The sequence below is a fragment of the Mauremys mutica genome, chromosome 11, assembly GCF_020497125.1.
Source record: "Mauremys mutica isolate MM-2020 ecotype Southern chromosome 11, ASM2049712v1, whole genome shotgun sequence".
Lineage (NCBI taxonomy): Eukaryota > Metazoa > Chordata > Testudines > Geoemydidae > Mauremys > Mauremys mutica.
In genome coordinates, this window is record NC_059082.1 from 69,998,559 (window position 1) to 70,011,815 (window position 13,257).

Genomic DNA, 13,257 nt, shown 5'->3' on the forward strand with positions numbered 1-13,257 from the left:
ATCTACCAGCACCAATACATACTGAAACCCCGCGGTGCTTTTTGGGAGGGGCCCCACCAGGTCCATGGCCACACGTTCTTAGGGCATTTCAACAATGGGCATGGGGACCAACGGGGCCTTAGGTGTCCACAGGGGTGCAGCTAGCTGGCACTCTGGACAGGAGTTACAATAGTCCCTTACTTCCCGATGCACGCCGGGCCAGAAGAAGCGTGTCAGTATCCGGGCTAGAGTCTTCTTGTGGCCCAAGTGCCCAGCAGCTGGGATAGTCGATCCTGCCACAGTTCAAAAGGAGGCCACTGCTTTGTCCGGTGCAGGTCAATTACGGCCCCATTGACCATGGCTAGTCGCTCGTAAGTGTGACTGAGGGTGGGATCTGCCCTCTGGTCATGACAAAAGTCAGTGTGAAGCAGGGGCTCAGCAGCAACCCCTGGAGGGGGGGTCCACGGGTTCTTCTTCCAGTCGACTGGGGTCTGGTGCCTCCCCCCCCCTGTGGTTCTCAGGGCCCCCCCCTTCCAGTACTGGGATACCTGCGGCACACTCATCGGCCTGTGAGCGGAGGACTTTCGGGAAGTCAGGCCAGTCCTGTCCCAGGATCACCCGGTAGGCAAGCCTAGGAGCCAGGCCAACCACCATCAACCGCCTGACCCCATCCACGGTCAGCCGGACTTGGACACTGGGGTAGGGTCGTTAACGTTGTAGGCCGATGGCGAAGGACCAAGACCCTCCCTCGCGATGGGAGTATATGGACAAATTGCTCCAGAATAATTTGTTCAATGAGCTCATCCGGGGTTCGCCCTTTGGGTTATAGCCACCAGTTGCAGGCTTCCCTCAAGTCTTGCACTACCATCCGGGGTCGGGCCCTCGTAGGGTAGACCAGGCTCCAGAACCGCTGTCGAAAGGTCTCCGGACTAACATCCAAGGCACATAAGATGGCCGCCTTTACCCAGGTGTAGTCCCATGGCGCATCCGTGGGCAGGCCCCGATATACAGTTTGGGCGGTGCTGGTCAGGTACAGGGCCAAGATAGTAGCTCATTGGTCGTGGGCCTAGCCTGAAACTAACACCACCCTTTCGAAAGCCACAAGAAAGGCTTCTGGGTCATCATTGTGGCCCATCTTGGTCAATGGGATGGGAGGTGCTAGGCTGGGTGGTCCAGTGGCACCCGCAGGCTGGGGCTCCGCAGGACGGAGCAGTAAGGTTGCCAACTGCTGTAGGCATTGCTGCTGGTGGTCCCGGATCTGGTGTCCCAGCTCCAAAATCAGCTGTTGCTGTTGGGTCCCAAGCTGCTGGACCAGCTGCTGCTGCTGCTGGAGCTGAGCAGCTGCCTGCTGCTGCTGCTGCTGCTGCTGGAGCTGGGCGGCCTGCTGTTGCTGTTGGCTTTCGGCTAAGAACTTTATAAGCTTGTCCATATGCATGGTCGCTCGGGCCCACTCCACCACAGATCCCTTCTCACAAGGATCGGGGATCATGACCACATTCTCCACCACGTGTACGGATTCGGCCGGGGCTCTCCCTCCACCTCCCCGGTGTGGCTGGGAACCAGACCACTTCAATACTTGGGTCCAGTGAATCGGGGGAATTAGCCTGGCTGGGCGGCAAACAGTCACCAGCTCAGGTCCTCAGGCAGGGGCTGAGCAAACAGTTCAATAATAGGCCCAAGCCCTGGGTCAGGGCTGGGCAGCAAACAGTCAGGAGCTCAGGCGCTTAGGCAGGCGCTGAGCAAACAGTTCAATAATAGGCCCAAGCCCTGGGTCAGGGCTGGGCAGCAAACAGTCAGGAACTCGGGAACTGTTTTTAGCAGAGAAGGGGGAACTTTTTCCCCCACACACTCTCCCATACTCCCTTAGCTAATGTAATCTTTGCTGCAGTTCACATATAAACTTTGTTCATCTTGCTGTTTTATTTCACTAGCCTCTCTCAAGATTTCAGCACTATCTTTGGTGCTCCGACTTTGTTCCGCATGCTGGTGCAGCATGATCTTACCAGGTACTTCAGGAGAGAGAAGACTTACTAAATTTTCATGAAATCACAGTTCTAGGTGCTTGGCACAATATATTGAGTTTCATCAGTATAACCAGCATTTTCTGAAAAGATAGTTATGAGAAATGTGTGGGTTTTTCATAGTTTCATTATGAAAGATAAAGTATACACAGGATTTTGCACTGTTTCTCTCCAAAATGTTGGGGTCAAAGCTGACATTCTTAGCAAAGCTCAAAGGGGGTGAAGCCAAGTGCATCAAACCCAGAAAAAGTGTTCTCATGAACCCATTTAGAGGTGCTCAGATTCCATGGCGATGGGTGACCTTCTGCCATGACTTCAGTGCTGGGAATACAACCCTCCAAAGATGGTCCTTCTGCACATGCGGTGGCAGGACTCACGAGTACTCTTTTGTAGGAAACTGCTAAATACTAGCAAAATTCTCTACCATACATTTCAGTTACCAAAGGATTTTGTTTTTCATACCTTAGCGATGTGTTTTTCATATTGGCCCATTCATGTGACTGTAACTGAGTAGGAATGTGAGCTGATTTCAGTGGGACTACTGGACAGAGTTTAGCACAGGCATGTGTCCTTGCAGAATCAGGAGCTAAAGTAGCTGAAATCTCTTCCTCTGATTTCTGTACTCGAGTGAATTTAGCTCTTTCAACCAAGAGCTTTCCATTATTGTTTGTTGCCATTTGCAAGCCCTTTAGCTGCTGTGCTTATCACCAATAGCCACTGGAATCCAGCAACAGGCCCCTTTGCCCTCAATGGCCTTTCAGTGACTCTCATGATTTTTTAAATCCTTATTAAGTTCCAAGTTCATGAATCTGCAGCACTGTGTGAGTGGAGGGGAGCCACTCAACCCAGAAGTGATGGAGCAGTGGAAAAGGACGACTGGCCTGACTATCTGTGAAGTATATGGACAAACAGAAACAGTACGTTCAAATGGGTTAATAATGTGTTAGTTTTAATTTGGTTTGCTTTTTTGAGTTGTATGGTTAAAAAAAACCAAGAGGAAACCATTTGTTACTTACTTGAAATGTCAAGGAAGAGTCCATTAAAATACAGTAACTTATACATTTATGACAGGTTTCAGAGTAGCAGCCGTGTTAGTCTGTATCCGCAAAAAAAACAGGAGTACTTGTGGCACCTTAAAGACTAACAAATTTATTTAAGCATGAGCTTTCGTGAGCTACAGCTCACTTCTTCGGATGCATAGAATGGAACACACAGACAGGAGATATTTATACATACAGAGAACATGAAAAGGTGGAAGTATGCATACCAACAGGCAGAGTCTAATCAATTGAGATGAGCTATCGTTAGCAGGAGGAAAAAAACTTTTTGAAGTGATAATTAAGATGGCCCATAGAAGGTGTGAGGAGAACTTAACATAGGGAAATAGATTCAATTGGTGTAATGACCCAACCATTCCCAGTCTTTATTTAGACCACAGTTAATGGTATCTAGTTTGCATATTAATTCAAGTTCAGCAGTCTCTCTTTGGAGTCTGTTTTTGAAGTTTTTTTGTTGCAAAATTGCCACCTTCAAGTCTGTCACTGAGTGGTTAGGAAGGTTGAAGTGTTCTCCCACTGGTTTTTGAATGTTATGATTCCTGATGTCAGATTTGTGTCCATTTATTCTTTTGCGTAGAGACTGTCCGGTTTGGCCAATGTACATGGCAGAGGGGCATTGCTGGCACATGATGGCATATATCACGTTGGTAGATGTGCAGGTGTACGAGCCCCTGATGGTGTGTCTGATGTGATTAGGTCCTGTGATGGTGTCACTTGAATGGATATGTGGACAGAGCTGGCATCGGGCTTTATTGCAAGGATAGGTTCCTGGGTTAGTGTTTATGTTGTATGGTGTGCGGTTGCTGGTGAGTATTTGCTTCAGGTTGGGAGGCTGTCTATAAGCAAGGACTGGCCTGTCTCCCAAGATCTGTGAGAGTGAGGGATCATCTTTAAGGATAGGTTGTAAATCTTTGATGATGCGCTGGAGAGGTTTTAGTTGGGGGCTGTAGGTGATGGCTAGAGGTGTTCTGTTATTTTCTTTTTTAGGCCTGTCCTGTAGTAGGTGGCTTCTGGGTACTCTTCTGGCTCTGTCAATCTGTTTTTTCACTTCAGCAGGTGGGTATTGTAGGTTTAAGAATGCTTGATAGAGATCTTGTAGGTGTTTATCTCTGTCCGAGGGATTGGAGCAAATACGGTTGTATCTTAGAGCTTGGCTGTAGACAATGGATCGTGTGGTGTGTCCGGGATGGAAGCTGGAGGCATGTAAGTAAGTATAGCGGTCAGTGGGTTTCCGGTATAGGGTGGTATTTATGTGACCATCGTTTATTAGCACAGTAGTGTCTAGGAAATGGACCACTTGTGTGGATTGGTCTAGGCTGAGGTTGATGGTGGGATGGAAATTGTTAAAATCTCGGTGGAATTCCTCGAGGGCTTCTTTTCCATGAGTCCAGATGATGAAGATGTCATCAATGTAGCGCAAGTAGAGTAGGGGTGTTAGGGAACGAGAGTTAAGGAAGCGTTGTTCTAAGTCAGCCATAAAGATGTTGGCATACTGAGGGGCCATGCGGGTACCCATAGCAGTGCCACTGACTTGAAGATATATATTGTCCCCAAATGTGAAATAGTTGTGGGTGAGGACAAAGTCACAAAGTTCAGCCACCAGGTTAGCCGTGATATTATCGGGGATACTGTTCCTGATGGCTTGTAGTCCATCTTCGTGTGGAATGTTAGTGTAGAGGGCTTCCACATCCATAGTGGCCAGAATGGTGTTTTCTGGAAGATCATTGATGGATTGTAGTTTCCTCAGGAAGTCAGTGGTGTCTCGAAGATAGCTGGGAGTGCTGGTAGCATAGGGCTACCAGCACTGATTACATCAGGAATCATAACATTCAAAAACCAGTGGGAGAACACTTCAACCTTCCTAACCACTCAGTGACAGACTTGAAGGTGGCAATTTTGCAACAAAAAAACTTCAAAAACAGACTCCAAAGAGAGACTGCTGAACTTGAATTAATATGCAAACTAGATACCATTAACTGTGGTCTAAATAAAGACTGGGAATGGTTGGGTCATTACACCAATTGAATCTATTTCCCTATGTTAAGTTCTCCTCACACCTTCTATGGGCCATCTTAATTATCACTTCAAAAAGTTTTTTTTCCTCCTGCTAACGATAGCTCATCTCAATTGATTAGACTCTGCCTGTTGGTATGCATACTTCCACCTTTTCGTGTTCTCTGTATGTATAAATATCTCCTGTCTGTGTGTTCCATTCTATGCATCCGAAGAAGTGAGCTTTAGCTCACGAAAGCTCATGCTACAATAAATTTGTTAGTCTTTAAGGTGCCACAAGTACTCCTGTTTTTTTTGCGGATACAGACTAACACGGCTGCTACTCTGAAACCCACAGTTAATAGTATCTAGTTTGCATATTAATTCAAGTTCAGCAGTTTCTCTTTGGAGTCTGTTTTTGAAGTTTTTTTGTTGCAAAATTGCCACCTTCAAGTCTGTCACTGAGTGGTTAGAGAGGTTGAAGTGTTCTCCCACTGGTTTTTGAATGTTATGATTCCTGATGTCAGATTTGTGTCCATTTATTCTTTTGCGTAGAGACTGTCCGGTTTGGCCAATGTACATGGCAGAGGGGCATTGCTGGCACATGATGGCATATATCACGTTGGTAGACGTGCAGGTGTACGAGCCCCTGATGGGGCTAATCACATCAGACACGCCATCAGGGGCTCGTACACCTGCACATCTACCAACGTGATATATGCCATCATGTGCCAGCAATGCCCCTCTGCCATGTACATTGGCCAAACCGGACAGTCTCTACGCAAAAGAATAAATGGACACAAATCTGACATCAGGAATCATAACATTCAAAAACCAGTGGGAGAACACTTCAACCTCTCTAACCACTCAGTGACAGACTTGAAGGTGGCAATTTTGCAACAAAAAAACTTCAAAAACAGACTCCAAAGAGAAACTGCTGAACTTGAATTAATATGCAAACTAGATACTATTAACTGTGGGTTAAACAAAGACTGGGAATGGTTGGGTCATTACACCAATTGAATCTATTTCCCTATGTTAAGTTCTCCTCACACCTTCTATGGGCCATCTTAATTATCACTTCAAAAAGTTTTTTTCCTCCTGCTAACGATAGCTCATCTCAATTGATTAGACTCTGCCTGTTGGTATGCATACTTCCACCTTTTCATGTTCTCTGTATGTATAAATATCTCCTGTCTGTGTGTTCCATTCTATTCATCCGAAGAAGTGAGCTTTAGCTCACGAAAGCTCATGCTTAAATAAATTTGTTAGTCTTTAAGGTGCCACAAGTACTCCTGTTTTTTTTATACATTTATGGTGATTTGAAAACATGGCTTTCTTGTAGAGCTCAGGGAAAAGGTGGAGTTTTTGTGCTTTCATCTTTCCGTAAAGATTTCTGAGAAAATCCTGAGTGAAGTGATAGGGAAGAAGGAGGATGTTGTTGCTAAGATATAGGACTGGGGGTCAAGATAACTGGATTCTTTTACAGGTTGTTTCACAGACTTGCTGTGTGACCTCTTGCAAGTTACTCCACCGTCCCAATCTTTAAAATACCTGCCTAGCCCACAGGGGTTTTGTAACCCTTAATTCATAGCAGTTTGGAACTGGAAAATTAATGGCTGTAGAACCTGACTGAATATCTGTAATATTTCTGCAGAAATAAAATTCTCTTTTTACAGGGAATAGTTTGTTCCGTTTTCAAAGGGATGAAGATTAAACCAGGATCAATGGGAAAGGCAGTTCCCCTTTATGATGTTCAGGTTTGTTAATACAACTTCCTGTCTTATATCAGTTTAAGTTATTTGCTTTACTGAAGTAGGTTTTTCTTCTTCTAGATCATAGATGAGAATGCTAATGTTCTGCCTCCTGGACAAGAAGGGGAAATTGCCATCAGAATCAAACCTAAAAGGCCACTTGGTCTTTTCTCTAAGTACATAGTAAGGAACTTGTTTTACCACCCTAGGAAACCCCTATAATTCCATACTAGATACAAAGACCCAGATTTTCATCAGATTTTATGCCTATTCACCAATCTCAAGGTCACTCACTGGACTAACAGTCCTCCCAACTAAGGAGAATCTGAAGGAACTCTCTTCAAAGTAGAGATGGGACCAGGTTAAAAGAATCTAGATCCAGATTCTGAACCTCTGTCTGAACCTTTCCCCGTCAATGAAGTGGAGTTTACAATACCCACCATTGTACAAAACTCTTTGAGATTCTATTACCAAAGGTGCTATTTAAAGACAAAGGATTGTTATTTATTTCTCTTTCATTGCTATACATTAATATGCTTTACAGGTCTCAAATATCAGAGGGGTTGCCGTATTAGTCTGGTTCTGTAGAAGCAGCAAAGAATCCTGTGGCACCTTATAGACTAACAGACGTCTATATACTATGTACATCGGCCAAACTGGACAGTCTCTAAGGAAAAGGATAAATGGACACAAATCAGACATTAGGAATGGCAATATACAAAAACCTGTAGGAGAACACTTCAACCTCCCTGGCCACACAATAGCAGATCTTAAGGTGGCCATCCTACAGCAAAAAAACTTTAGGACCAGACTTCAAAGAGAAACTGCTGAGCTCCAGTTCATCTGCAAATTTGACACCATCAGCTCAGGACTAAACAAAGACTGTGAATGGCTTGCCAATTACAGAACCAGTTTCTCCTCCCTTGGTTTTCACACCTCAACTGCTAGAACAGGGCCTCATCCACCCTGATTGATCTAACCTCGTTATCTCTAGCTTGCTTCTTGCTTGCTTATATATACCTGCCCCAGGAAATTTCCACCACTTGCATCTGAAGAAGTGGGTATTCACCCACGATAGCTCATGCTGCAAAATGTCTGTTAGTCTATAAGGTGCCACAGGATTCTTTGCTGCCTATACAGGTCTGATCACTTTACAGTTGTGTGTAAAACAGGAGAATTTATGATAATACTACACTAAAGATTTTAATTGTCATTTGTGAAATGTTATCAGGATAACCCTGAGAAAACCGCTTCATCAGAACGTGGAAATTATTTTGTCACGGGAGACAGAGGGACTATGGATGAAGAAGGATATTTCTGGTTTCTTGGAAGATCTGATGATGTCATCAATTCTTCAGGGTTAGTTTGTTTTACTGGATTTTCAAGATTTGTATAGTTCTAGCATAATATAACATAAGATTTATAAGAGAGAAACTGGTGATGAGTTTTTTGCATGAAGTAACTTACAATGGGACTTACAAGAATTCAAATGAATCAGACATAGTCTTATTTTGGCAGCATGGTTCAATGACTAGTGCATTAGACTAGGACTCAGGAGAGCTGGATTCTATCCTTGGCTCTGCCACTGTCCTGCTGTGTAACCTTGGTCAAGTCAGTTGCTGCCTTTGTTTCTCCTGACACCCTTTGTCTGTTGGAGGAGGGAGTTTTTTGCAGCACACTTAGCACAACATGGGTCTGATTTTGGTTGGGTCCTTAGGCAATAATCAGTTCTTTCGTACCCCAGTACTGGTTAAAAGACATATTCACAGCAGATCAGTATAATTACATACCTCCTTTTCCTCTCCTAGGTATCGTATTGGACCATCTGAAGTAGAGAATGCCTTGATAGAGCACCCGGCTGTAGTAGAATCCGCTTCAAGCATTTTATTGATAGGGGCCAGCAGCAGAGTTCCGAGCTAAACCTGAACTTTCCCAAACTCCATTGTGTTCAGATCTAGGATCTGGCTGTGTTGCATCTATGTCCTGGAGAGTATTTGAGATCAATGAGACAGTGTTGCAAACTGCATAAAAATACAGAGATGTCCTTTAGAAGTTATAATGATTTACCTTATCCAAACTATAGACCAATACACCCAGCCATGTGAAAACGGAAAGGCCTGCTCAACTGATAACACCTCCAGATACCACACTTTAATATAGGCACAGCTGACAATGTGGGCCATCTGATCCAGCTGATACCATGGCCACGCTTTATCAACAAGCGCTACCCAATACAGAGGAAATCAGCCTAGATTTAGCTCCCCAGCCTCACTTCTAATCTTGGCCAGGAGTAGAGAAAATACTTGCATCACCTCTGCAAGTCACTGACAGAAAGGTCTGAACGGCTTGCTGTTGGACAGGTGAAACCCAGTCAGGTAGAACAAACCCAGGTTCTCTGCCATTTTACCCACATGTGGCAGGACAAGCCCACCAGTGGGCTCCTTTAATGCAATAGTCATCTAGATTGTATTACGGGTCAATGAACAGACTTTCTGAATGTCCTACATGGCTTACTACCTGGCCCCATGTTCCTATAACGTTGTGTCTGTGGGCATATGGCCACAGTTTGTTACAGTAGCATGTGCTGTAGAGTGCTGAGTTCTAAGGATGTACCAATTCTTAACTCTTCATCACCAAGTGTTGCACTTCGCCCACTCAAGAAAGCTTAATTTTCTGGCCTGTGATCTTTCACTAGCTCACAAAATGTCTTTGACAATCAGCTGTCCTTCTCCATTCACTAAACAGCAAGACATTTTTAGAGAGCAGCACCTTCTTGGGAGCTGAGAGAAAAGCTTTTACACTCAGCATCCCTAGAAGTGTGTGTCACACCCCTCTGCAGCTGGGTTTTTGTTGTGATTATAAACCAAGATTTGGAATGTGACTATGTTGAGCAATGAAAAACAACATTTATTTGCTAGGAATAACACCTGTCTATGCCAATGAAATAATTTCTGTGCTAAAGACTGTTGCAATGAATGCAAAAGAAGTTCAATAAACACAATATTTACCTTGCACCCTGTTTTGGTGATGGTTTATTTTTTAAATGTACATCAGTGTGTCACAAAGATTTTAAAATACTGTTCAGTTATCTTGCTCCGATAGCATTTCAGATACATATGTTACAGCCATTCAGTCAAACTAATCATTCCTCTCAACTACCCAATCTTCTTCCTTTCCCTTTTTCTCCAGGTGCCTTGAATGCCTCAAACTCCCTTCTCTACTCCCAGCTGAATCCCCTGGAATCTAGATTCTGAGGCTTGTGTAGTCCCAGACCATCTTTAACCGAGGTCACCTTCTCCTGGTTAAGTGCCAGGACTCCTCCTTGATCTGTCTGCCACTTTCAACACAACTTATCACTCCCTCCGCAATTCTAGCTTCTCTCTCTCTCTCTCTCTCTCCTTACTGATGCAAAGCCTCCTTCAACATTTTCAATGGTTCCACCTCCTTCCCCCTTTTTGGCATCTTGCAAATCTCTCCACTCAGTTCTCTTCTCTTTTTCTCTGACACTTTATCACTGGGTGACATCAGCTGCACTCATGGTTGATGACTCCCAAACCTACCTCTCAATGCTCCTCCTTTCCTCCTCTGTGCAATCTCATGTAGACAAGACACGCACTAGCTCTGCTCGAGCTACAATGCTAAAAATAGCAGCGTGGCAGCAGCAGCATAGGCGGCAGCTCAGGCTAGCTGCCCTAGTATGCACGCACGGAATCAGGCAGGATTGTACTTGAGGGAGGCTAGCTCAAACCACCGCCCTTGCCACTGTGGCCAGTGCTATTTTTAGTGCACTAACTCAGTCAGAGCTAGCAGATGTCTCTCTAGGAGTGCGGGGAAGCACCCTCCCAGCTGGTATGTAGATATACCCTCTACCTGCCAAAATCAATCTCCCCATCTTCCCCTTCAAACTGGCTCCTCTCCTTCCAGTCTCCATAACCACAACAAACTCCACCGGTCTCCCCCTCAGCTTTTATCTTTGGTGCTGCAATCAGGAAGGGTCACTCTCTCTCAATTCCAGGGATATTCTAGGAGCCAGCCCCTTGTACCCCACAATATGTGCACACATGCACACAGAGCGGTAGGCGTAGGAAACATTCTCTTTCTCTCTGCAATGGCTCTGCACTAAGCTGCAGGGGAACACCCCATGAGGCCTAGCACAATAGCTAGGGACCCCCTAACTGCATTAGGAAGTGGAAAACCCTAATTCCTAGATTCCCCCAGGGAAACCTTGGGATTGGAGAGGGTAGTAGCCCTGCTCAACATGCCTGCTGACAGCACAATGGCTTCTCTTCTCCTCTCCCCTCCCCATCCCGTGGGTCTTCTGGGGGCACCAGCTGGCTGTTCTCCTCCTCCCCTACTGACGTCAATGGGAGTTTTGCAGTCAACTTCAGTGAAGGCAGGATTCATTTAGTTTGCTGTTTTTCCAGACTCTAATCCAGTCTGTTAAATATAAAGAGCTTTAATTTTATTTTTTGCAAGCTTGAACTATGGAACTGCCCCAACTATTACCCCTTGTCAAACTGGCCACAGAAGATGCACCACGTGATTTTCCCTTTAGCTCCTGCTCTTTGTACCTTCAGCCAACTCAGCTGAAAAAGTGGGTAAAAGTCAAGAGACCTGTCCGCATGATTCATTCTACAGTAGAACACGGATCATTCTCCTTGCTCACTGTCCTTGTGTGGAATACTGCATTAGACCACACCAGTTATGGGGAGGGATAGCTCAGTGGTTTGAGCCTTGGCCTGCTAAACCTAGGGTTGTGAGTTCAATCATTGAGGGGGCCATTTAGGGAACTGGGGTAAAAATCTGTCTGGGGATTGGTCCTGCTTTGAGCAGGGGGTTGGACTAGATGATCTCCTGAGGTCCCTTCCAGCCTTGATATTCTATGATGATCTCATTATTGTTTATAACAAACTCATGCCTAATGTTCAAATTGGATGACTCATTAATTCAAAACTGTAAATTCTTCCCCTCTCCCCAACTTCGAAGTATTGATGATGGTTGCTGTCCGCTCCATTTGGAATCATTTCTGAAATACACAGAAGCAAAATACGGTTGTCAAGCTCAACTTTCTTTCTGAGCGATAAAGATGGAACTTGGTTAAATGTAACCCTCTCATAAAAAACAGAAAGCATCATTTTGAATACAATGACCTTCCACTTTCCCCCCCATCGGGTCCCAAAGTCATCTTGATATTATTCTCAGAGGCAACAGGAAATCAATTATGGTAATAGATAGAAATGTTTATATCAAAGGTAATTTTTCTTTAAAAATAAATGTTTCCTGTGAACGTAAGGTTTGACCTGCAGCCAGTGCAGTTTCATTTGCTCTTCTCCTGTGTGTGAGAAACAGAGAGAGATTTTTCTAAAATAATGGACCATTATTACGCTGGGGGTTGCAAAAGTAGTAAAACCTTGCAGATATCAATTATGTTAAGGAAAACATGTAGTTGCACTAACCTTTCTAAAAAAACTGCATTCTCCCCTCCCCATATGTGTGAGGCATTAATGCTAGCAGGGCTTTGTATAAATGGAAGGGAGCAAGAGGAGGCTGGGTGGAGGGAGATCGTCCTCACAGACCTCTATAGCCAGTTCTGGGTTTACAATGGCACCAGTGGTGCTGTGACTCTGTACCCACACTGGGAAGGGGCTCATTATGGATCCGGCTAACCCATCCACACAGCCAGGTCTGGCTGCCCTTGCCCAGGGCAGTCCAGCACCCAGGCCTTGCTGGGTGAGTGGCTCCCAGCCAGCAGGTCCCGCTCGCCTGTAGGAGGCTCGCTGTCCTGCAGCTGGGCTTTGCCATGTGAGGGTTGCTGGCCATGGTGTTATAAGAAGCACACGGGATCTTTATAGAGGAGAAGGCAAAAACGCCGCATTTATTGAGAATACAGCAGTTAGCATATGCTTTTTAGTACACACACACACACACACCATACACCCAGTCCTGCCAGTTGATGTTTATAGTTACCAGTCCAGAGTCTGGATCAATCTAGTGGGGAGCCAGGCTCTGTCGGTCACAATCCGATGTTCCTGGAGTGTGGCAAGACGAACCCAAAGTCCCATGGCAAAGCACCCTGTTCTTATAGTCTTTTTTTGTTGTTGAAGTTTATGGATTTTGCTGTGTCAGTCTCTGTTATCTTCTGATGTAAACATTCCAATACACCTCCGAGAGGGTCATTCTGTTCTGGTTTTGATTCAATTAATTTGTTTTGTCCTTAGGGGTGCCAAACTTACCTCAATCTGCCCTTCCTTCATTATGGATGCACGTTGATAATTCTTTGGCGTCGGTAAGTCTCTTCACTCCTCCTTCCGTGACCATTTGGCTATAACAATGGCCTTCACACCTTAGCTGTTCCTGATGCAGACATTCCTCATTTACACAAACAATTTTTTACAGAGCCCTTTAAAGGTATACAGCAGTTTTTATGTTGAGCAAGAAAAGGCATTGTAAATT

General features: G+C 45.0%; 1 protein-coding gene across 1 annotated transcript; it reads left to right on the forward strand.

Moving 5' to 3' along the window:
* Positions 1-703: 703 nt before the first annotated feature.
* On the forward strand, positions 704-9,672 carry LOC123344651 (acyl-coenzyme A synthetase ACSM3, mitochondrial-like). The gene is made up of 7 exons (XM_044981079.1): positions 704-801; positions 1,911-1,985; positions 2,794-2,917; positions 6,730-6,810; positions 6,886-6,987; positions 8,036-8,163; positions 8,613-9,672. Exons 1-7 carry the CDS (start codon positions 704-706, stop codon positions 8,722-8,724), a joined length of 720 nt encoding a protein of 239 aa, XP_044837014.1. The 3' UTR covers positions 8,725-9,672.
* The last annotated feature ends 3,585 nt before the right edge of the window (positions 9,673-13,257 follow it).